The 26947-nt window shown below is 36.3% G+C and overlaps 1 protein-coding gene across 1 annotated transcript in view; it reads left to right on the top strand.

Annotated features, from left to right (window-relative positions):
• The window catches only part of LOC124369568 (angiotensin-converting enzyme-like), a 64506-nt gene that overhangs the window by 15527 nt on the left and 22032 nt on the right, over positions 1–26947 (top strand). Inside the window, exons 4-6 of the mRNA XM_046827595.1 lie at positions 13750–13846; positions 18688–18831; positions 22039–22236. Of these exons, the coding sequence (XP_046683551.1) occupies positions 13750–13846; positions 18688–18831; positions 22039–22236 (439 nt within the window). The remainder of the gene's footprint in view (positions 1–13749; positions 13847–18687; positions 18832–22038; positions 22237–26947) is intronic.

Consider the following 26947-nt stretch of genomic DNA (forward strand, 5'->3'; position numbering starts at 1 on the left):
TTATTAGTTTTTTCCAAGTTGTCATCTTACTACGCAATATAAATGAATATAAATGAAAAAGATGCAAATAAATATATTCTATTCTATTCTATTTAAAAAATTCGACATATTTCACAAAATTTGCTAGTAACCGCAGAACAACATTGAATCAAAATATTCGAGGTTACAATATAAATATAGATAATTTGTATTTTATTTTATTGGATAGTTTAAGAATTAAATTCAACTGCATAGTTCTATCAGAAGCATGGATCGAGAATGAAAGCGAACTAATGCATTTGAATGGGTTCAAATTATTTAGATCCTACAACATTAATCGATCATATGGGCTTGTTATCTATGTACTGCCTTATCTCTCGACTTCAAATGGGCCGGTCTCCCTTGTCAATTATTGGCTATTTAACGTAGTCCAAATTCAAAAATGTTCCTCTTTAATGACGCCTTGGATGAGTACTCTAATACCAATAGAAAGCTATGTTTTAATAGGAGATATTAATTGTGATATTGTTAATATTAATTCTAATTCACACTAAGAACGGTACATGGATATTCTGAGCGATGCAGGTTTCATAGCGTGTATAAACAGAGTGATGCGAGCTTCTAGTAACACTTGCATCGAACAAATGTTTGTAAAATTTAATATTTTCACTCAAATTAATTCTATATTCTAGAAACTACAGTGACTGGTCACTATCCGATATTGGCTTAGCTATATATAAAAATACACACAATACTCAATGTCTCAATCGTTTTATAATAAATATAGTTGGACAAATATTGGGTAACACCTTTTAGACACGAATTGGGAACCTGTTTTAGAAAGCGCTTTTGTTAATACTTCTTTTGATGCATTATTGCTCTCAGTGATAAATCGTAATTTGAGAAGTCTAAAGATAAACGCATTAAATAAAAAATTAAAACTCTGGATAATTATTGGTTTGCTAAATTCTGTTCGATATAGGGATAAACTCAGTAAATCGTTAAAAAGAGCCATTTAATATAAAACTGCGAAATAAATGTATTCTGTACCTCAACACATTACATTCGACTATAAAGCGAGCTAACTTTGTTTATTGCAATAATAAAATTGCTGAATATGCATGTAATATGGAAAAGTTCTGGTCCGTGGTTAATAAGGTGGCTGGTAGGACATCTGATAAGGAGCAATTTCCTGCTGAGGCATTCTGTGATCCGGAGAACTCTGACACATCGTCTTCTGTGGAGAATGTCTGCGATTCATTGAATAACTTCTTTGCCTCTGTGGGACCGAGGCTGGCGGGAGCTTTGAACCCCAGTGACCCCGCCGCGAGTGCTGTTTGATTTCCGCCCGGTTTCTCGTCTGGAAATTTGTAATATAGAGGCTCCAAGAGGAAGCTCTTCATCCGGATTGGATAACATTCCAATAAAATTATTTACAGATAACATTTAAGCACTGTCGGAATCCTTTTATCATATCATTAACCTTAGTATCAGAACAGGAGAATTCCCCAATGCGTTTAAAGTTGTCAATGTCGTTCCCATTTATAAATTAGGTGTTAGATCGATCTCTTTGCTTTCTGTTGTATCGACGCTACTAGAAAAATGTATCATAGTCCAATTCATGAATTATTTAGAGAGCGGAAATTTCCTTTCAAATACTCAACATGGCTTTAGGAATAGTAAAAGTACATCAGATGCTCGTTATAACATAGCTAAAATCAATCCTCTGAAATTGGGTTTAAAAAACGAGTCCTAGTCACCTTTCTTGATCTTTCCAATGCTTTTGACTCTTTAGATAGGAAAAAACTGCTATCACAATTAGAATATGTTGTGGTAAAAAACTTTACGCTCAATTGGTTTGTCAGTTATTAAAAAAATCGTCATCGGTTTGTTTCAATTAATATAGTTAAGAGTAACCAAACAAATGTGGACTACGGTGTGGTACAGGGAAGTACCCTTAGGCCATTATTGCTCTTATATATTAATAATTAATTTTATTTTATATAAATAAATAACGAACATTGACATAAATAGTAAGTTGTTTTTGTTTGCTGATAACACGGCTTTGGTGTTATCTGCTTGCATGTGGGAGGAGGCATTTGAACAAGCTTCCTTAGATCTGTCAAAAATAAAAAAAAATTGGTGTGATCACAATACCCTGACTATTAACGTAACAAAAACGAAATATCTGTCATTTGTTTCTAGAATAGATTGTAATCAGGGTCAGAGATGACTCAGACTGCACTCCTGCGTTGATCCTTACTCCGAGACCTACGGTTGTGGTATCATTGGGTCGTGTAGACCAATACAACTATCTAGGAATAATTTTTGTAATACATTTAATTGGGTATCTCATATTCAGTACGTCAAGAAAAATAGAACATTTTTATTAATATTTAATTAGCTTAGCAGCGTATTTAGTGGGATTCGCTTTGCCCACGTGCAGTCGGTTCTGCAGTATGGTATTCTCGCGTGGTCGTCTGCTGTACTGGAACAACTTGCGGTCACACAGAGAAGTATAATACCATTTTGAGGAGATACCGCAGATATCCTTCTAATTTTTTATAGAATGAGTTTGCTGTTTTAGGTGTAAGGCTATTATATATAAAATCTCTTTTACTGCTTATACAAAAACACAAATATTTTATTTTATAGCGCTTCACCACAACTATACAACCAGACATAGAATACAGTTTGGATATCAGATACCAAGACCAAATTGTTCCATTGAAAAACTTAACTCTTTTTACATAGCTCATGTGCTTGAGCACATATTGGAGGTAGAGGGCGGAAGTGTAGGCGAGTACAAGCGTAGGGTGGGTCAGTGGTGGCTCAACCTGGGTGGTGCTGCTGCAGAGGCACTGATTCGTTGGCGTTACCAATAAATTATGTAGAAGCCTGTTACCAGGAATTAATTTAGAAATATTGTTTAAATAAGAATTATTATTGGTGAATGTGGTTTGGTGGTATTGTTGGATTGTTTTCATCCATCGAAAAGTACATATGGTGGTTAAGCGGTGCCTAAACTGAATAGAGAGTATATATGTGGATATATCTCATAATCATCATAAGTCCAATCATAAGTATGGATATATATTTATGATTTTTATAATACTGTATTTCGTGCAATGTTAAACCAACCTTTTGTAAATTTTTATGTAAAACCATACTGTAATAATTTAAATCAAGAAAAAACTGATTTATGGACTCTCTTCTTGAACATTATACATATATGTCAAAGGTTCCGCTAATATATATAATATATATATATATATATATATATATATATATATATATGTTAGCGGAACCTTTGACATATATGTACAATGTTCAAGAATAGAGTCCATAAATCTGTTTTTTCTTGATTTAAATTATTACAGTATGGTTTTACATTAAAATTTACAAAAGGTTGGTAAATATATATATATATATATATAAATTATATATATATTTTATATATACATATATATATACATATATATATATATATATATATATATATATATATATATATATATATCATACGCCTTTTATGACCTTATTTGACATTGTACGGTTAGTTAGTTCCATTTTATATAATGCAACATTTCACAACCTAGTTAGCCAGTACAACTTAATATTATTTTTTATTCAATGTTCCGGAACTAAATTATCGACGGACTAACTACCTAATTGGCACGCGTATGAATATTTGATTGTAACCCTTCGTAGCAGCCAAACTACGTGACCGATTTCACCTCGCGCGCTATGTCCGTAAGTAAAAATTTATACTTTCGTATTATTAGATTAGCCCTTTGATGCCAAACATATAAAAATGAATGTAACGTAAAGTAAAGTTGTAAATAGTAAAGCAATTTACCCTTGAAGATCTTTTATTTGCTTGATTGAAATGGATACAAGTTGTGGCGTCGTCCTTCTGACGAGCACGTTGTCGTGATAAGTTTTTTGCCTCATTAAATGGCTAATACCGTCACGAATTTGTTTTAGGCGAGCTCACGTATTATTTGAGTAGATGGCTTCCACTTTCATAACTTCTACTCCTCTTCTAGTAATTACCGACTAGAAATAACCCTTCTTAGACTACAGCTTAATGTCTCGTGCCAAGACTCCGACGCCCGGGTTGTGAGTCTACATATTGCGAAGGGAAGTAAAATCTTAAAGTTTTATAAACTAAAATATCGTAGGCATAATTCCATAGAACATTGGATATTTTAGGCCCACCTATCAGATATACATTTTTAGTTCTTGTACTCTAATTGGCAGCAACGTGGCAAAGCATACGTTTAATTTACCAACTAAAAGTGGTGCTTGTAAGTTTCATTAATTAAATTGAACTTATAAGTAAACTTTGCAGTTCGAGTATTTATTACTAAGACCTCAGAAGTCGCCACCCCCATGTGTTATTGTCATTCGGTACAACATGTCACAGTATTCTTCACTTTTTGAAGTGCTGAACCTACTCAAAATCTATGCTAACTTATCAAAAATCTAAAAATATCACTGGTTGGTATTTACAGCTGTTAAGTGTACTTACGTAATGAACCTATGGCAGAATGACAACCATCAGTTACATATTTATTATTGATTTGAAAAGCTGCATCAATAACATATTTCTTAAGGTGCCTGAATCAATTATTTTGTTTTTGTTTTGTTTTTATTTTATCTTTTATTACAATACAACTAATTTTTAATTACGTTCCAGGCAACTCTGCATTTATTTTAAGAACTAAAAATAAAATATTCATTGGCTTTCAATTTATCCTATTTAGTTCTAGTTTTATATAGTTTTTAGTAGCGTTATAAACATTTTTTAATTTTGGTTTTTTATAGAACCCTTATTTACCTTGCGTAAATCATTGATGTAAGCAACATAGTGCGTGATTTCTCTTAAGTAAGGTGTAAACCACTAGTTTTTTTTATATTTCAAATTATTTATAAGTATAAGTATTTCTACATTCTTAATTCTACAGTATTTTTGAAAAGAAATTTGAAAGCATAGATAAAATAATTACATACTTCATCAACTGCTTGGGAACAATTTTTAATTTTTATCAATCTGTAGCAGCGAGTAGTTTCCTAAAATTTTGTATAGAATGTAATTTAATATTCGTACTTTCTGAAAATAAAACCTTTTGCAACTATTTTTATTACAAGTACCACTAAAATAGCATGCACACCAGTATGGTCAGATAAATGTGGTTGCAACTTTACATTTAATACCCATTGCTACAGAGGGTTAATAATGTTATGAACACACGTGTCAAATCTAATTGGTTCCTTAATTAACAATTGCATATTATAAGACCCTTAGAATGTCTCGAAAGTATTAGAGAAATTGCTTTTTTTAAGTGTTAATGTTAAAATACCAGAAATTACAAAATATAGAAAATATCAAATATTATATTTCTGCTGCATCTTCGTCAGAGGACACGTCGGAGCTTGCTGCCGACACATAAGAAATTTCTGCAACTGAGCTGATCGATGAGAGGTGCCAGAACATCGACATGGCAGATAAAAATCCTCCAGCAACTGAGGACTGCGTCCGTGCACTGGTGGAGGGGCAACCCGACAACTACGTCGACCTGGCATCAGGCAGTGCTTCCTACATCAAGGATCGAAGATGGCATTATGTTATCGGACTTGAATATTTCTACATTTTTCCTGCAACCGAAAATTATGATTCACATATTTTAGTGAAAACTGACTAGAGCGGAATTCGTCGAAACTAGGTGAATTAGTCAATTTTTTAAACGTAGCTGCAAAAGATGGTAACAGTAACGAGAATAGATTCAGTATACGAGTATACTACCAAAATGTAAGGAGCGTTAGACACAAGGTTGTGGAGCTCTGCTTGTCGTGGGCTCGGGCCCTTGATATAATCTGCCTCACAGAACACTGGTTGGGAGGAGTCGGTGGTAATTCCAGAGTATTTATGTGTAAATTCTTACTGTCGAAAGAAATCCGCGGGCTGTGGGATTGACATTTTTCGACACAACTCAATATTTGACTTTTCAGTAACAAGACAAACTGAATTGTAAGAAGTTTTTTCACAAGAAGATTATTTCGAATGCGCAATTGTAAAATTAAACTTTAAATTAGGTGATAAATCTTTCTTTGACAATATTGGCAGTTTGTTTGTTTTGTATCTATCGCCGTCCCTCTCCAGTTTTACCTTAAAATAGATCAGCTGTTGACTGACCTATCAAGGCGTAATCAACAAACTATAAAATGTGGGGATTTTAACTTGAGCTTTTTAACAGATTCACATTTTACATTATTAATGTATTTATTTTCCTCATATAACATTAGGGAAATTTTAAACCAAGCGACAGGAATAACATCGACATGTGCATCTCTCCTAGGTTTTTTTTATATTAAAAATAAAGTTGATTACGAGATGATATTTAATGGATTGTCCTATCATCATTCTCAAGTTATTCATCTTTCTAAATGTCAGAGGGTGGAAAAATCTGTCCTTAAGCGAGTGTTCCCTAAAATCCATTACAAATTTTTATAATAAAATACTTTTCGTCCAAACTAAATTTATTAGATTGGTCCATTTTTTCAACATTAGATTGTGTGAAGTTTGGTGAAGTTCGAAATTCATGAGATTAATTAATGAAGCTTTTTTAGTCTCCTTCCCGTTAAGAGTTGATGTCTGAAACAAAATGTAGAACCACCTCTGAGTTTGACTGCAAATTTAGGGAGTTGTCCAAAAATGGGAATCTTTCTATTTTGGTTAGGGACTTTGGCGATCCAGATATGAAACGCCTTTTCAATCGGCGTTGTCCAAATTTTGAAAAATCTCGTAAAATTCAGCAAACGTCTAATAAAAATCAAACGTGAAGCTAGGGACACGGGCCCGCATGAAAATATTGACTAGTCAGATAGAGGTATTCTGGTTGACTAGCGCCTTCGGAAGGTGCTAAGATATTTATGCAATGGGTTTTAAATTATGACTTTAAATTAATCTTTTCGAGTTAATTTTATATTTTTCTTACCTAAGAAACATATAAATATACCTAAAACCAAATTCTGTTAATAGCACTGTTAAGTTATGTTATATTTAATATACATTGACGATTACGATGTACTGTTTTGTACACTATACAATACAAAATAATTTAATTGCATTTATAGTAGCAACAACAAAACTTAATTTAGTTAAAAAGGGTTATACATTCAGAAACTTTAAAAAATGTCTTGACTTCAATAATTTGAAAGTTTAAATTGTTCTTAATGTAAATACAGCAACCACCTCTACTTAGTCGGGGGTCCCTACATTAACTACTAGCCGATGTGAAATCTGTTGAAACAGACACTTCTGCTTCTTCCTTAAAAACCTTTTTACAGTCTTTTCTACAGTCAATATCACTTAAACAGACATTTAGATCTAGCTTGTTTCAGATTGACTGACCATTTCAATAGTACATACTTAAACTAGAAGAGTAGGTAGTAGTTGAGCATTTCAAGGATGTAGACCGGTGGACTGTGCTGATGGTTTTCCAACTCAGTGCCTGGTGGGGGCGGTTGATGTTGCTTGGTGGTGTTGAAATCTTGACATTTCCAAATGTATTTTTTATTAAAGTTGCCGCCACTGCTTATCATTTGCATTGAAATGCATTCAATTTCTTGTATGGAGTTGTCTCTCTGCTTTACTGAAGTCAACGAACTTGATATGATTTTTACACACTTCTTGGAGAAACATATTGGCCATTCCAACCAACTAAGTTTTCAAAGGTAGTATGATTTCTTAGTCTTATTTCCTCGGTCTCCTCAACAATGTCCTCATTCAGCATTTTTATTATTTCAAATTGATGTCACACACACACACACACACACACACACACACACACACACACACACCTGTAACAGCAAACTAAATTGTTAAAAGTGCAGCAGTTAAATGTTTTACTTTGAATATGGCCTATTTAATTTATTTATATTTGTATTTATTCATATTTATCCAATACACCCGGTGTGGTGTACTTTGCAATCACATTCATCCCCCGCCCCCGCCCCACAAGCCGTCTTAGTTTTTTTTTTTTCCTTTGGGATATTGGGGTGGATTCATATATCCTCACACGTCAACCTGAGCTTATTGTGTGCCCCTTTGATGTTAGAGGGGTAAGCCTATCTTCGTGCCCTTAATTAGGCTAAGAAGCTTTTCCCCGATACTAGCATCTGGTTCGTCGCCTGGTTGTTTATCACCGAAAAGAGCCCTTCTCCTTGCTCCCAGTCTCTCACAGTCCAGTATTATGTGTTTTGCAGTCTCTTCAGACTTATTGCAGAGTCTACACTCCGAGTCCTCATTTCGTAAACCTAGAGTGTTTAGGTGTTTCCTGAAGTGGCCGTGTCCAGTGATCAAGGCAATCACTTGCTTAACCCGATCCCTGCCCAGCCCCATCAGCCATCTGGTGAATCCGGAGCTAGAATCGGCAAGCAGTCTTTTGCCGAGTGCTTGTCCTTGGTGACTCTGCCACCGCAAGCGGTGTGTCTTCCTGGACCATTTGTTTATACTTTGGTAAGCGGCTGACTTGCTTATACCACAACTCGGTTCTGGACCGGTGTATGGCATGCTTGCTCCGCTTTTGGCAAGCCTGTCGGCGCATTCGTTGCCACCTATGCCTGTGTGGCCCGGTACCCAACCAAGACGCACACAGTTGCGTGATCCAAGCTTGCAGAGAGTGTTAAAGCACTCCCACACAAGCCTGGATGAAATGCTGTTGGAGTCAAGAGCTTTAAGAGCTGCCTGACTGTCTGACATTATACAGATGTTCATTCCCTGGTACCTTCTGGTGAGGCCTAGGTTGGCACAGGCTAGGATACCATAGATTTCGGCTTGAAATATGGAGCAGTTCCGACTCAAACTGCCGCAAAGGGCAGTTCTAGGGGATTGACTAAACACTCCATATCCAGTTCTACCCTTAATAAGCGAGCCATCCGTGTACCAGACAAAGCTCTTTCTTATTGTTGGGATGTTATCTTGCGATTTCCACTCATCTCTGGAGTAGAAGTCAACAGAGAATGGCTTATTGAATACGAACTCCGTTCTCATTGTGTCGGAGACCATTTCGAGAATAGCGCTTGGGTTTACAGCTTCAGTGATGGCGCCATGGCTCGCGTTAGACGCGCCATTCCTCCACAAGCCAGCAACCATCAGCCGATAAGCTGACTTACGCGCTTCAGCTTTTATATGGACATCAAGAGGTAGAAGTCTTAAAGCCACCTCGAGGGTCGCTGAGGGACTGCTCCTGAATGCTCCGGTTACAAAGATTGTGCCAAGCCTTTGTAAGCTTTCAAGCTTGGCTTTGGCAGTTACCTGATTCACCTTTGTCCAACAGACTAATGAACCATAAGTGATTTGAGGCCTTACAACTGCTTTGTAAAGCCATAGTGCTATATGGGGTTTTACGCCCCATGAGATTCCTGCAAGTCTCCTGGACGTCATGAGCGCCCACTTTGCTTTGTGCAGGATATTATTAAGATGATCATTCCACGTAAGCTTATGGTCTAGAGTCAGTCCTAAATATTTGACTGTCTTTGACCACTCCAGCTGAGTGGATGCGAGTTTCAGCCTAGAAAGAGACTCTAGGTTCTTTTTTCTAGTGAATGGTACAACTACTGTCTTAGAGTGATTTACTTTCAGTCCCTCTCCCTGACACCAGTTGTGTACATGTTGAAGGTTGGTATTCATGATATCAACAACAACATTTGTATATTTTCCCTGTACCATAAGGACTATGTCGTCTGCATATCCTTGGACATAGATTCCGTTGTTAGTAAGGTCCTCAAGTAGACCATCTACTACTAGATTCCACAGTAGAGGTGACAGGATGCCTCCTTGAGGACATCCCCTTGTGGGTGCGATCACAAGCGATACTTCATTGAGATCGGCCCTGATCCGTCTGGAGCACAGCATGGCCCTAAGCCACCGGCACAGAGCTGGCTCGAGGCCACGTCGCTGTGCTCCACTTACCATTGCAGTGAATTTGGCATTGTCGAAAGCTCCTTCAATGTCTATGAAGGTGCACAATGCCAATTCCTTGGCGGACAGGCTATCCTCAATCCTACTGACTAGTTGGTGCAGTGCTGATTCACAGGATTTGCCTTGCTGGTATGCATGTTGGTTGCGATGAAGGGGAGTGTCTGAGAGAACTCCCTTTCTCAGGTGCCTCTCCACCAGTCTTTCTAATGTTTTCAGTAGAAACGAAGATAAACTGATGGGACGAAAAGATTTAGGGACAGAGTAGTCCGCTCTCCCTTTTTTAGGGATGAAGACCACCCTTTTGAGACGCCAGACTTGTGGTATGTACCCATAAGCTAGGCTCGCCCTGAATAGTTCACATAGAAGGGTAAGGAGATTCTCCGGCCCTTGTTGAAGCAGGGCCGGAAAGATTCCATCCCCTCCTGCAGATTTGAAAGGGGCAAATTTAGAAATTGCCCATTTGGCTTTAGAGAGAGTGAAAATCCTTCTGGCAATGGCCCAGCTACCACGACAAGCTCTTGGCCGTGAGCCTGCCTCGTGGTTACCAGACGTTCCAGTGTCGTCATTCTCAAAGATACAATCAGGGAAGTGAGTCTCAAGGAGAAGTTTGAGGCTATCACTAGACCCGGAAGAGTGTTGACCTCCCTGGGACCTTAAAGATCCCAAGTGACCGGTTGGACTTGAGGCTAGTAAGCGTTGCAGTCTACCTGCCGCGCTTAACTCATTTACCTTCTGTGTAAACTGCCTCCAGGAACTTTGTTTTGCTTTTTTAATTGCTAGGCTGTATTCTGTTAGAGCTCTATGATAGGACTCCCAGATACGGCTCCTTTTGCATTGATTGTACAGCTTCCTGACATTAGCCCTTTTGCGAGCGAGGTCCGCAGTCCACCACTTAGTATTGGTTCGACTCTTCCCCCGTCGCAATGGGCAATTGTCGTGGAAGCTATTGATTATAGCATTCTGCAGGTCAGAAGCTATCTGATCTATGTCTGTGAAGCATCGCACCCTTCCGCCTACCGATCCCAACTGTGACTGAAGGTCAGACTTATATCCCAACCAGTCAGTCCTCCTGGGATTGCGATAGAGGACCTCTGCAGCCTCATCTTGCAAGTTAAAGCGGATATACCTGTGATCCGATAATGAGGCCTCTTCGCTTACGTGGTGCCACTTATCAACCATTCCAAGTATACCTTGTGTGCAGATTGTTATGTCAATAACTTCTTGTCTAATTCGTGTTGCGAACGTAGGGCGGTTACCTTTATTACATATAAATAGGTCCCTACTTAGAAGAAATTGTAAAAGTGCCTCACCTCTGGGGTTAGTGTTGGTGCTGCCCCATCCAGCAGAGTGATGGGCGTTGGCGTCACAACCTAGAAGAAGTTGTTGACGTCTGGCTTGTGCTTCTTCCACCAGGAGCTCTAGGTCTCTTGATGGAGGGAGTTCCCTGGCATCATATGGCAAGTATACGGAGCCTGCAATTGTGCTCTGCACTGTGCCTCCATTCTTCCAGGTCAGTGTGCCCACAGTGAGATCTCTGGAGCAGAATTCGTTGAGAGTTAGAAAATCCAAGCCTCTCTTCAACAGGATGCAGGTTCTGACATTCCTTAGAGAGGTACAGTAAATTAACTTACCTTTGGTTTCATTTAGGCCCGCCACTCTCCCTTGGTGAAGCCATGGTTCTTGAATCAATGCCAGATCAAATCCCTCCTGGAGGAAGAACTGGCAGAAGGCTGCCGAGGCAGCCCTACTGTGCTGGAGGTTGATTTGTAGAACTCGTGGCATTGTCCTTGACTGTCGAGGAGACAATTGAGACCTGCCAGAGTCCTAGGTTGGCTCTACAGTTGGAAGCCTTCACAGCCTTGTAGCAGACCTCGTCCAGGAAGCAGACGAATCCGTAACCTTTCGGATCTGGCTTGGATGGAAGGATTTTCCACTCGTTTACATTCAGGTTGGGGTTCTGCTTATTGAACATCTCAAGTACCTTTTCAGGTGTCTTCTTCAGAAGCTTCGGGTGAGCTCTGAAAAACACCCTAGTGGACCTCAAGATGTCCTTACGCAGACCCACTCTCAGAGAGATGTCATCTCCCAGAGGTTTTATTCTTTGAATAACTTCTTCCAGCCAACGTTTGGTGTGCTCGTTGATGCAGGAAGCAATTAAAACACCTTTCTCTAGGTAGGTGCCCGCAAACGATGGAACGGAACCATCCTCCAGGGGTTGGATTTCTTCCATAATTGCGTCCTCGATGGCTTCTCCTTGCTCTGCACTAAGCTTCGCTTCCGGGTAGCCTTCGAGGGCTATGGCCATTTTTATCGCTGCGACCTCTCTGTAGGTAGCCTTGGGTGTGCTACCAGAGGCCTCGGGATCGTGGGTTTCGGGCTTTTGGGTTTCCCTCCTAGCCTTCTTTGCGGGTCCCTCAGCGGAGGGCGGGGTGACCAAGGTGCCTCTGGGGCGTTTGGCCGACCCCTCCCCCGCCTTGGTAACCGCAGTTGGGCCCGGAGTTGAGACCTCCTGCCGTTCTGGATTCTTTTTCTTCTTCTTTTTCCCCCTCCTCCACTTGGAAGGGTCAAAAGCTTCACCCTTTTCAAGAAGTTTAGCCTTTAGTGCTTCTCTTCTTTGAGCAGTGGTGAGATTGGGCCTCTTCATTCTGAGGTTGCCGAGTTGCTCTGTGGCATCATCCAGCGTACCTGTAGACATGGGAGTGCTTGGGCTGTTGAGGAGCTGATCTTCTATATCTTGAAGGGATTTTGCTTCCTCAGCGCTTGTACTGCCTTCCTCAGATAAAGCCTTGCCATGTATGGGAGCTTCAGTGTGCAATGGAACCTCCTGTGTTCCTAAGGCACTTTGTTGAGGAGAAGGTAGGGTTGTTTGCATAACAACCTCTTGAGTTGTGTTGCCAGGTGGTGGTATGTGCGAGGTAGCTTCAGGAGCTACCTCAGCAGGAAGAGGTAGGTTAGAAACAGCTTCAGGAACTGTTTCAAGGGTTGGTTGGTTTTGGTTTTTGTTTTTGTTTCTTTTCATGTTATTCCCACGAGAAGCTAGGGAATGGAAGGTCAACCCAGACAGAGCCCCGCATGCCTGGGTAAGCTGCTTTTAAACTGGAGGGTCGCCGGTGTCCAGAGTCCGCATAGTAAAGACTGGTTTGCCACCAGCCATTCAGCCCTGGCCTACGCTGTTCCACCGTGGCTTGGCCCCTAGTGGGAGAAATGAAAGGGAAACTAGATCGAAGAGTTGAGGAACTTTACCTCAGATAGAAGAGAGTGAAGAAGAGAGATAGGCTGACACATAGAAAAGTGTGCCAGCCATAGGCCTCCAGAACAAGAAGAGAAGGGATCTGGAGCATTAGCTAGGGTACCTCGGGGTCGCCACTACCCGTGCGGCCTCGAAAGTAAGACCGCCCCTGAAGGCCCGTCTTAGTTACGTCACTGGCAACAATTGTATACTATGAGCAAACTCAAACTTGTGTTTGTAATTGTATTTGTAACATTTGACTTTATCTACATTTTAGACGATGAATGCTTAGACTCTATGGTTAATGTTGTACCTGAATTTTTATATGAAAAGACTTAGTACATAAACAAATTACAGTTTGTAATGTGTAAGTATCTCCTGTATGAGCTGGCCACCATCTTTCGTATAGTATGAGGTCCCATCAACCCTCCAAGAATTATATTTCATTAATTATATTGAACTAATTATATCTATCGTTCTTTTGCTATATTTATTTTTATAGCTAATATTACATCTCAGAATCTTGTAACAAATAATCGACATGCCTTTTTAGCTAGCTAATGTGATAGCCGAGATGGTAGATATTTACAGCAGCATGAAAATCAAGGAATATCAGTCCTCAAACAGTACACCTACTCTCAATATTGATGGTGAGTCCTCTTTATCAATATATGCTACAAGTATACAAATCTTCTACTTTATCTTAAATTCATTTTTTATTCTATAAGTATGTGAAATGATCTAGGTGGTAAAACAATATAATGTTAAAACAGTTACATGTTTTTAAAATTATATCATTCCTAAACTATATCCCAAAGTTTGTATTTTGAAATCTAGTGATCCTCTAAAACCTAAAATTGAAATATTTAAAATAAGGTGCTAAGTATATGAAAATATATGTGTAATAATATGAGTCTATTAAGTCCGTATTTATTGTCATTACTTTAATCTCTTTTCTTTAAACAAATTTCAAATAAAACATTTAATTGAAATAAACACATTTTATGATAATCAAAATATATTTGGTGAGACTTGTGTCAATTTGCTGCACTGTTCAAACTATCTTCTTACATATATGTCGAAGTGGGTCTTATCTTATTTGGTGTTTTATGGTATTTATATTAATATCGCTTCATTTTCCTTATTTTGATCGCCAAAAACGACCATTATTCATCTATTATGTGACATAATTCTAATTCAATACTTTAACTCAGTTGGTACTATTTTTGTTCATTACGATATTAAATCATCATATTAGATAATATTACGTTCTTATGTATAAATAATTGACAAGACCGTACAGTGACCCGAAATTTTGGTATAGGCTTTTTAAACCTAGGTAATAAACTAGAAAAAGCAGTGCTGTGGTGTGTTTTTTCTGTCAAATAAAAATTGGAAGAGCAATATTAGTTGTATGGTTGGAATATTAAAAATTATACACATTTTTTTACAAAGGACATTGTAAGGACCCACATGTATTTTACAAGAACGAAAACTTTTTACAGATCTCTGTTATCAGTTTGCTATCTTCGGTGGAAGACATCAGAGCATAGCCCTGGTTCTTCCACACGTACCATTCACACGTATCTTATTTGTGACGTTTTCCCATCCCTTCGACATACCTGCCGTGTTATCACCTTGCTCTGAACTTGGAGCTTGAGTATTGTAGGTATCTGCAGTGTTCTTGGAAGTGCTGCAACTGTTTGGATTTCCTTAGGAACCTATTGTTGCCATTTCATGACATTAAAATAACAGTAATAAAGAAGACAAAATTCATCTGTTTCATTGACACTGTCAGGACAGTTTTCTCGGATTCATAGGTTTAACTGATGTAAAAGAGAGCATACATCATATATACACAATACATGTAGAACAAGTTTGAAACAAATCTCATCCAAGATTGTAGGCAGTCTCTGTAGCGTTGGTAGTGCAACTATCCGGACAGTCGTGCACAGTGGGACTGAACAAGTTTGAAACATTTCAGAGATCTCATCCAAGATTGTAGGCAGTCTCTGTAAGGTTGGTAGTGCAACTATCCGGACAGTCGTGCACAGTGGGACTGAACAAATTTGAAACATTTCAGAGATCTCATCCAAGATTGTAGGCAGTCTCTGTAAGGTTGGTAGTGCAACTATCCGGACAGTCGTGCACAGTGGGACTGAACAAGTTTGAAACATTTCAGAGATATCATCCAAGATTGTAGGCAGTCTCTGTAAGGTTGGTAGTGCAACTATCCGGACAGTCGTGCACACTGGGACTGAACAAATTTGAAACATTTCAGAGATCTCATCCAAGATTGTAGGCAGTCTCTGTAAGGTTGGTAGTGCAACTATCCGGACAGTCGTGCACAGTGGGACTGAACAAGTTTGAAACATTTCAGAGATCTCATCCAAGATTGTAGGCAGTCTCTGTAAGGTTGGCAGTGCAACTATCCGGACAGTCGTGCACAGTGGGACTGAACAAATTTGAAACATTTCAGAGATCTCATCCAAGATTGTAGGCAGTCTCTGTAAGGTTGGTAGTGCAACTATCCGGACAGTCGTGCACAGTGGGACTGAAAAAGTTTGAAACATTTCAGAGATCTCATCCAAGATTGTAGGCAGTATCTGTAAGGTTGGTAGTGCAACTATCCGGACAGTCCTGTACAGTGGGACATGGTACTGTCCGGACCGTGGTCTGCAGTGAACGTGCTTAATAATGGATGCTCTCCCTCATCCAATTTGGCAGTATGAGTATGTCTGTTGTAAAAACGAGAAAAGAAAACACTAACAATATTGTCTATGCTAATGTAGAGTTCAGCTTCCTTTCACCTTCCACTTGGTGCATTGTCTGATATCTGACACTGTCACACTCCTTGAATCTGGAGTTAACGTCTGTGTAAAGAGATATAAAAATTAATTCGGCAACGAAGAAGCTCTAAAAGAACTATTTAAATCGTTTTGACATCAGAGATACCTTAGACTAGAATATCAAGTATAATATAAATGAAAATTGTTCTCATTGTCTCATCAGATGCACAATTGAGTGGTCTATAATCTCCTGACACGATCCCAAAGGACGGCTGTACAACTGTTTTTTTTTTTTTACACATAGACAATAGTTAATATTCTTTATTTACAAACTCATGGAGAATTTTAACACCATAACTAAACTAATAATAAAATTGATATTTAAAAAGTTTATATTGGTCTTCAATTTTCATCACGTAATGCAAATTTTCTTCCAAGATATTTTTCTTTAGTGTAGTGTAGTTTTTATGTAGCAGCCACATCTTTACTTAAATTTTGAAACTTTTTATCTTAAACTTCTTGAGGTCTGCTGATTAGTGATTCCAAAGCGTTATTCCCATGTATAAGAACTTCCCCTCAAACAGAGCTAGTCGGTGCACAGCAAGATGGAAGTTTGCTGCACGTAAAGTGTTGTTATGATGTTGGAACCTCTAGGTAGTGTGCTCTCATAAAGCAATGCAACTGCCTCCAGTATATTGAGAGCTACAACCGTTAGTATTGATAGGTTGATAAAGGATGAACCAAAGCTCTCTCTCTCAGTTACAAGGCAACAAGTGCCCTCCCTGCCATCCCTGGATTACTACAATGTGATGTAAGTTACCTGATCAAGAGTTCCCTCACAGTAAGAGACCCAGAGATAAGGTTCAAACAATGAATAGTATACTTTTAGCACTGGTAGTAAGACTGTATCATCGGAATACATCGAAGTTGTGACAAATTCTTCCATATATTTAGGAAGGTCATTAGTGAAAAGAACAGGCTTCAAGACAGAACCCTCTGAAACACACCTTAGAACTGGCTAAGCCCGGGATTTAATTTGCTGGACTTTATTATGTTGCGTATGTTTAATTTCAACGGCCTGCTCAATATTATTCAATTAACTCCTAAAATATTATGCTGTGATATCTTGTACAACCAAGAAGGATAATTTTGTTAAGAGTTTACGTATTCACTGTCAGGGCTTTGCTCAAGTTCAATACCCTTGTAGTAGCAGTGTTTTTCCTTCTAATTGGTCAATAATGAGTTCAAAGAATGTAGCAATGGTGGGAATGGCTAATTCAATGCGAATGTTGAGTTCAGCTCTAATTCACCTTTCACTTAGTGCAGCATCTGAAATCTGACAGTCCCAGACTGTACTCCTACAATCTGTAATCCGTATTTGTCTGACGAGATCTAAAGAAGTCGATGACGAAGAAGCACCAATTGAACTCAGCATCGTTTTCACATCTGAGACTCCTACACTAAAATATCAAGAGTAATCTAGGGGAAGAGGTGTGCTCATTGTCTCTACAGGAGCAGTATAATAAAAATATGATTTTTGTTCGTTTTTGCATGTTTTCCTATTATTTTTATATTTTTTAAACATGATATGGAAATATCTATCCGTATACATATAACTATTCTCCGAGGTGTAATGTATGCTATATTATTATTATTAGACATTTCGATTATGGAATAATGATACAATTTGATATACAATATGCATGCAAGTACAACATTTACATTAGAAAATTAAATATAAAATATATTTTATTACATTGCAATGTTTCAAGCTTTGAGAACTGCTTACCATCACATAAAGTTTCACCTTGGATTGAATATATTTTCTAAAGAAAAGTTAGAACACTTTTCAGGGCTTACTGTGTAGGCTAGGTATGAGGATATTTTATTACTCTGAAGGTGTCAAATTCAAGTGGTACATTAAAAAGGTACCCGGATTATTAGTAAGAAGGATTTTAGATACGGTTTTTAAACTTTTCCTTTATTATCCTTTAAAGTAGTCTTGATACCATACACTTTTACCCATTTCCATTTCTGAAAGCAGGTTTTGGTGCTGATTTTTGGAGCCTGGAGAAGTTGCTGTGTTCCATTTTTATCTTCACTACGTATTGAAACTGTTGATCTTTCAGATGACATTTCATTTTGAGGAATAAAAAATTCAAGACTCATCACATTGCACTAGATGAAATTTTGATTGGCCGGAATGCAAGTTTTTATTTCCTGAGGTAAAAGTAATTTCGGGACAAACTTTGCACATACAAATCTTAATCGAAATCACCAATAAAAACGTGTGAACTTATTCTTACATTATCACTTATTTGTTTTACGGTGATCGGTTTTTTACTGTCATCATAATTCAAGCACTTTTTCAATATTTTCACAACTTTAGCTCGTTTTTAGCCTTTCTGCACTTCCATGACTATTTTCTTTAAAATATTTAAACCATAGATAAACTTGAGTGCAACTAATTAAGTCATCACTAAAATCACGTTGTAAAATTTGCTAATTTGGATCACAAGTATCACCATGAATTTTACAGAAATGGATACAATACTGTTATTGATATTTTCCGATGCATAATACCTCAACACGCGTGGAAAAAACTGATACTTCACGGAGCTAATCATTGAATGGACCTCGTAAGCCTCTTTACTCAATTGGACTTACAATAATTGTCATCAATTATGTTACTCTATTTCCAGATATATCTAATAAGCTAGCAAACTCCGACAATCCTTGTGAGATGGCATACTACTGGGACGGATGGCACACCAGCGTTGGAAAGGCGGTTAAGGATCGTTTCCAGGAGTATGTGGAATTGGAAAATGAGGCTGCAGTACTCAACAGTGAGTATAACACACATAATTATGTAGTAAATAATTGTATATACGAGTATACAAACTCATACAGTAGATTTATTTACAGTAAAAACAGTATCAAGGCTATCCCTATGAAATTCCCTACAGAAAATGGAATGAGATATTATTATTTTAGATAATAAATCTTCAGGAATATAGTTTTTTGGCAGTAGGAGTTTCAATTTAGGCTGTTTGTGGCGAGGAAGGAAATTAGGTCATATACAGAGTGTAAATTAAGTCCTGATACGGCTGAATATTTTCCAGACGGATTGAGATATCGATTTAACATTTTCACCGTATCAATTCAAATATTTTGTTGGACTTTATGAAGGATAAACATATTTCTCACCCGTTTTAAAACACAATGACATGAACAAACCATCTCTACGACGATCCTACCAAACTTTATGGGCAAACAACTCCTTACATCTAAGGGTATTGACGAAGAACGTTCTTTTATATATACATTATATATAAATAAACAGATAGTTGTTTTGTCTTATTGTTCCAACGTGTTGATTTAATTAAACATTAATATTTTTAATCCTTGTGTTTGTTTATTTTACATTATTCTCTTCGGAATTAAATTCTCTAAAAGTTTTGGTCAAAAAGGTTGTGTATTTATTGCCCATTTAATAAAGTTAAAGTGCTTAAATTCTAAACAAAGCATGTTTTTCGGGACAGAATTTTGTATTTTTTGTCTGATATTTCAGAAATGGGTGGTCTTACAGGTATTTTAATCAATTTTTCAGCTTTTTCAATCAAAATATATACGCCATAAAACATCAGTTTTGCTTTATTTCCGTCCTTTCTTAGAAAATCGGCCGGAATCTTTCGCTAGCCGTAGCTCGCTAACAAAGCGTTTCCGGGCATATGTCTGTATGACATTTTAAATTATTTTGATGAGAGAAACCACCTGAGAAGTTTACCGGGTTACTCGTAAGACACTGTGCATATCTTGAAAGATGTCTAAATACAAATCAATACTGTAAGTAATTCCATTTAACTCTACAGTCATTGACTATACCACACCTTGGTATAAAAGCCACTTAAATAGGGATTATAATAAAAATATATTATATTTCCGGAACTAGCATTTTAATAATATTAATGCCCAATGAATTACAAAACAAAATCTTTTAAACACTCCACCCTCACTAGAAAACATAAAACTCAAATTTCTATTATTTAAGAAATTTATTTTGTTAACAATATTTTCTACTTTCAGAAAATATAAACAAACTCATTTTAAAAAAGTAACCAATTTATTACTAAACCCGAATTATTGGTAACAAAAGATTACGTCAACCTATTGTGCAATTTTAAATTTCTATGAGTAATAAAGCTAACTAAAAACTATGACTGTCTTAAAAAATACATGGCAGAAAGCGTATAATCTGTTTTGTACAACAATACACTATAGATAAAGTATTAAGAGATAGAAACGCATGTAGCGATGTCTTTATAAACTACTGTGTAACCGAGAATTATTAGGCACCTAACACCCCAGCCGTGTAAGAAAAAATCGAGTTCTAACGCCGAGAGGATTAGAGGTCTGTAAACAACTTATTTTCACATAACCAGTTGAAAAATCAGCTCCATTTGCTTTGATTTGAAGTGGCTCAATTGAAACTAATAAATAGTTTATGTTGTATTTAGAGGCTCTGTGGTTGCCACTTTTAACCCTTGAGAGGACATTCAATTCATGATTCTCAATTAGGCCCTTAACCATAGAACTGGAATGCATTTCACCCTTAACTGGCACTACTTTTCATTTCTTTAAAACAACTGTAAAATCAGGTACAATATGCAAAACATAAATTGTTATGTATCATTTTGTTCAGTGTTTGTTTTTGTTTCTAATAAGATGTTGTTTGTAATATTCCTAGAAAGAAGCAAATTAAAAATACAACCCATACAGTATGTTTTTATGTTTAAAGATTTTCAACAGTCTTATATAACAAATGACAATTCTCAGCAGAACATTTTTCTTACACAACCAGACGTACAGCCAAAAGAATATTTTTAATTAAAAAATGAAGTACATTTTTTTCAAATATAATGTCAGTATCTTGGCCTCAATGTAACAACTGCACCAAAAAATTTAATACTCTGAAATTATTTTCTACTAAAATAAAAGTTTTGCAGTAAAACACCCGTTTATATATTTTTTATTTTTACTTACTGCTGTGTGGTGTACTATGAGTAAAAAATAAAGTACCAGTATATATCTAGTTATAAATTCAATTTTGAAATATGTAAGAAGTGTAGGCAGATGTTAAGAAGATACTTTTTCCATGTGAACTCTAATTATTTAGAAATCATTAGTATAACTTTTTATATGATCTTAGTATTTATAAATTGAATACATTTAACTTTGTGAATTTAGCAACAGAAAAATAATAAATAGGAAATATAATAGGGCAATTTAATTTAATTCGCAAATAAATCTCAAGAATATTCATATATCAGGCTAGAGCCTATTGCCTAATTTTTATTACATAACATATATTTTAAGATAAAATTTATGAAATTAACAACATAAAAGTGAAATATTTACACATCTACTAATGTTACCTAATACTTTAAATAGTTGGCTATGTGATCTTACAACAGCATACTAGTAAATGTTATGTTCAATTTATTTAATTAAAAGGCTTCATTTAACAACAAACCTTTATTTTAATACTACACTGTATGAGACAAATTATTTTTAGAATGTGATTGCCAAGCTGATGCAAAAAAACAGGCCACTGTTCAAACATCTGCATCCTTATGTGTGAAGAAAACTTTAGCTTTCCTAGGGCGAGGACTCCACAATCATTGATATGACGGTATCCACTCCTTCATTGTTATGGTATACACATAAATACATTGTATTTTTTCAGACTACACTGATAACGATGCCAAGTGGATAGCTAAACAGGAGACTTAGCTAATCAGACCATCTTCTAATTGACAATCTAGCTATTAGACCATCGTCTACTCAGACCATTTTCTGATTTTTTAAATGTGATTGTTAAACTGATGAAAAAAATCAGGCCATTGTCCAAACAACTGCATGGTTATGTCCAAAAACATATGTGGGGTTTACTTCGGCGAGGACTCCCCAACCCTCGGTCTGAAGGGATCCATCCCTGGTAGCCTCCTTGGTATACAAATAAATGCATTATACCTCTACTTCTATATTTCCAGACTACACTGACAATGCAGCCAAGTGGATAGCCAAGTACGAGACGGACGATTTTGAGAATGTAATTGCCAAACTGATGAAGAAAATTAGGCCACTGTTCAAACAACTGCATGCTTATGTGCGAAGAAAACTTTGGCTTTACTACGGCAAGGACTCCACAATCATCGATCTGAAGGGACCCATCCCTGCCAGCTTACTTGGTATAAAAATACTTAAGTGTTGATTTAATTAATGAAATTTATACCAGTATTTTATAAAAAAATCTATATGATACGATTAAGTCATGCTGAGATTTTAAAACATTTTAATAAATAAATAACGGTTTCGTGTTGGCTAATGCGCAACTGCGAACCACTCTAACTTAAAAAAACATATTTTTGTATACAGTAAATATTATATTTTATAATTTTTTTGTTACCATGGTGAAAGCAAACCATATGCATGGGATACAACTTCTAGGTGGTCAGAACACCACATTAAAAAAATTAAAAATAAGAAGACAAATAACATTTATCTAGTTATATTAATAAGTTAAGTAGAGTCGCTACAATGTTTAGAGACACCCGTCTCTATAACAGCATGTTTTGGGTCTGGCCCTAAACTAACAGTCTTTGATTACTATTAATAAATGGCTGATTTAAGCCTTTAAATCCAAGTTTTTAATTGGAAATTTCCATATTGTATCTTAAAAATTATAGAAGCTGCATGCCTTTACGTGCTTTAAGAACCCCCTCCCCTTCATAAATAAAATCACGTTTTATACATTCTATTTTTGTATCATCTAAATGGCTTGTCCTACATTTATTAAATTATCCCAGCACGTTTTCTGTAATTTAATGATAATTTTAGATAATGATATATCACGTTACAATAAATTGTTTTACAAAAATTGTCACATTGAAAACAGAATTTTGTGTTTGGGAAATTTTGTAATAAATACGAGTTTTCATTTCACTATTGTAAGCCTTCAGATAAATATATATTCAATTTCACGGCAGCGTTATCCAAAGGCTTTGTTTTAGTGAAGCGTGCGCATAAACAGATAGCCTTGTAACAGTAGTACATCTACGTTCTTAACATCATCTGTATTTCGATAATTTCAAAAGTTAAAGTCGTGATTATGGGTCGTTTTATCTGTGTTAGAGGAAGTTAAGAGGCGAGTTAATGGTACGTACAGGCCAATAATTCATCTAAGTTAATGTGTCTAAAACGTGTGTGGAAAATACAGTGACACGCTTTCAAGCCGGTACAGTGATTAACGCTCCTCGGAGTGTTAGGTCGCGTGAAACTACGCCTCGACAAGATCTTATTATGTGCAAAAAGTAACGAAATGCTAGTGCTCCTGATTTATCAAGCATTATGAAGAAGACATCCATTAAAATACGAGTGTAGCAACTGTGAGTTCCAGAACTCGAGATGCAGGTATAAATCTTATATGCCATCCGTAAACCTTTGCTAAAGGACGAGGCCCAAGAACTTGCAAAGTTTTGTTGCAAGGCTTACTCGGCATGGTGGGGGGTAAAATAAGCGTAGTGGCGTGTATTGCTTTCTGACAAAAGCTGTTTTGAACTTTTCCCAACGCATAGAGTCAGTGTACGACGTACCAATACTGAACAATCTTTACAAAATTGAGTTGCTCCCGTTCTGGTTGTTGGATAGGCAGTGATGATATGATGTTGCATATCAAGAGAAGGTCCTGGAGAGCTTCAGTTTGTTTATTTAGCAATGAAAAGTGCTTAGTATTGCCAAACTTTAGTGGAATTTATTTTTCTATCAGCTAACAAATTGCTTGGTGAAAATGTCATTTTCCAACAAGACAATGTAGCTACCATAAGTCACAACACGCACAGAAATGGTTTGATGACCTTGATATTAGAGTTATGATTTGGCCACCACGAAGCCCTAACCTTAATCCTATTGAAAATCTATCGAACACCATGGAAGTTTATGTTAGCGCAGATTTGGCGGTGTTCCGCTAAGAAAGACTGTCTGACTCTCTTTGCCTTAATGCCAAAACTAATTGAAGCCTGATACAAAACCGCAGAAAGGCCTACTGATCACTAACTAGTACTGTATGGAGCTTCTATAAATTTTATAAATTAAAGCTAGACTATAATTATTTAGATTATTATAAATATTTTCTCGAATTGGAAAAACTTTATGTTTGCATAGTGTTAATAACCATATTGTTTCGGTCTTTCTTCTTATTTTATTTTTATCTATAACACTATTCTCATTGGTTAGTAATTCTAATGATGGTAATAATTTTATTATGATTGTGACACATTATGTGTTTAGTATTATTAATTGTATTATTACTTTTGTAGTTATCAATTAATTTCTTACGTTCAAACTACATGAATTAAAAAAGTACTGATAGCGTAAATAAAAATATCGGCCGCCTTGTAATGGTTCCACAAAAAATTAAATATAGTTAAATCATAATTGCATACTTAAATAGGCATTACACATATGCAAACTTATAATAATTATGAATAAATTTCATTCATTCCTAAATTACGAGTACTGATTAAATAAACACAGGCTCCATTATACTGTTAAGAACGACTAAAATGATACTCTTGAGTAAATAACGGAAATGAACGCAGTGCAGACAAAGAGTTTATAATCCTGTGTAGGCAGGTACTGGTGTAGAGGGGTGGGGTATGGCTAGTTCAAGCAATTCGCTCAAATCTACCCCGCTCATCTGTACCCCACGGTACACCTAACCTGAGCTCCCTACAGTATTTACTATACAGAATCAATCTAAAATTCACTTAATTTGTACAATTAGCATTATGTTTTGCATTAAAAATAACCCTTTGTATTAAATATGTGTTTTAAGGCATGACCTTAAATTTATTAGTGACACTGCACACTGATATGTAACAAGTGTGCTTATCCTATCCGTAATATTCACGTGCGGCCGACAGTGTTAACATTTGTACTGTAAGTATTCATATATATATATATATATAAATATATATTGCGATTCAATTTGTGATATATATATATATATATATATATATATATATATATATATATATATATATATATAAATATATATTGCGATTCAATTTGTGATATATATATATATATATATATATATATATATATATCACTTTCAACCCCAAAAAGTCTATATTATTTAGAAACAGGAATAATTATCCTGATCCGTCTTACTGACGTGGGCCCACGGGTGTTAACATTGTGTACTCTACATAATCAGGTATTGCTATATAACATTGTATACTTTAAATAGTTATGTATTACTGTTTAAAAACAAATGTATATTTATGATAATATTGTATTTTAATTACAGGTATTTTATTTTTGGTTATGCGATAGGAATAGTTAAATTATATGTAGAATCATACGCTATTCAGTTGTCTCAGGAATATTTGCTACAACGACTGAACTTTTATTACAAGTTTACAAGATAGCAGTACGCCAAACACAACACGTGTTGTAACAGGCAAAGTTTAAAATCTATATATAAAATCTTTCTCGATATATATGCCATATCATACACTTACATTTTTTTTTAATTAAATTCCATATCAGTCCTTAAATAATAAATCTACAGACTAAGTAAATATAAGACAATGTACGTGTTAGAAGTGTTGGGTTGCATGTGTTAATAATATGTCACACGTTTAAATCTCTTATGAGTGTATTGAGTTTGTTTAGAAATGTAATTATCCTGCTATATCCTCATTGTCATCATGGATATCCATAACTCCAATGTAAAAATATTCATTAACGGTTAGCTAAATCCATTTGAATGACTTGCACCATCATCGAACTCAGTGTTCCTCATATGTAAATGAAGATTCACATATAATATCAAGTATAGAGGAAAGTTGGATTTTGAGATATTGTGCGAACAGAAAAACAGAAGACATAAAGACAGACAAATATACAGAATGTAATTTTTCCACCCCTCGAGTGATGTTTCTCTTGCACAAACTCGTCAAGGGTAAGAAGGTAATCAAAACATCACAATCAAAACAAAATGATTCATACACATTTTGAAAGTTTAAACAAATATTATCATTGTAGAAAATTATCAAGTCAAAAGGGTTAGAAATGGAATATAGGTTAAGGGAAGTATTCAGTGAGACCTTCCAACTAAAGTAGTCCGTTAATACACGGCACCGTTTCCCGATTGCCTCGAGACAGATACCTTGGCTGTGTACGTTCCTTCTCCTGCCTTTCTCCATTAGATACGGTCACAACACTTACAAAGTGACGTGACAAAAGCTCTTGAGCTTATACTTGTAAGGAATGGCCAATGAGCCATCTTTGTAGTGCGAGTTTGAGACCCATCATTTTCTTATTTCTCAACTCTGGTAGAAGGAATTATGGAAATTCCTTCCCATGTGCACTTGCTTCTTTTCAAACGTCAGATAGTGCAATGGAAGGTTACGTAATGCAGTGTTTCTCAGATTGTATTAGTAGAGTTCACCGAACTTCAGCAAGTCTTCTCATTATGGGCATCACAAGTTTCTTAAAATGGCACAATTGTTGGGTCATTGTAAGTCCTCTCTGCAGCTCAAAATATTCTCACAGCCTTTTGTCGTGCTTAAGAACTCAGTATATGAGAGTCCACCTAATACTTCAAAATTTTACTTCATTTGGGATTTAAAAAATGCAAAGTATGCAATTATTGTTGTGCCGCTTTTTCAGTTTTCAGATTTTATGTTTTCATAGCATGGAGGCTGAAACTAAGCTTCTACAGTTTATCCAGACGAGTCCAGGATATTTATGTCATGACATTATCCAAACCAGAAAAGTGTTATGGGTCTATAATTTACGACATGATTCCATCTCTCGACAACTTGGCCGCTGTGTCTTTCCCTGCAGTCTTGTATCTCATGCTTCGGTGCATACAAAAAAGTAATACTATTA

Source organism: Homalodisca vitripennis, chromosome X, assembly GCF_021130785.1.
Source record: "Homalodisca vitripennis isolate AUS2020 chromosome X, UT_GWSS_2.1, whole genome shotgun sequence".
Taxonomy (NCBI): domain Eukaryota; kingdom Metazoa; phylum Arthropoda; class Insecta; order Hemiptera; family Cicadellidae; genus Homalodisca; species Homalodisca vitripennis.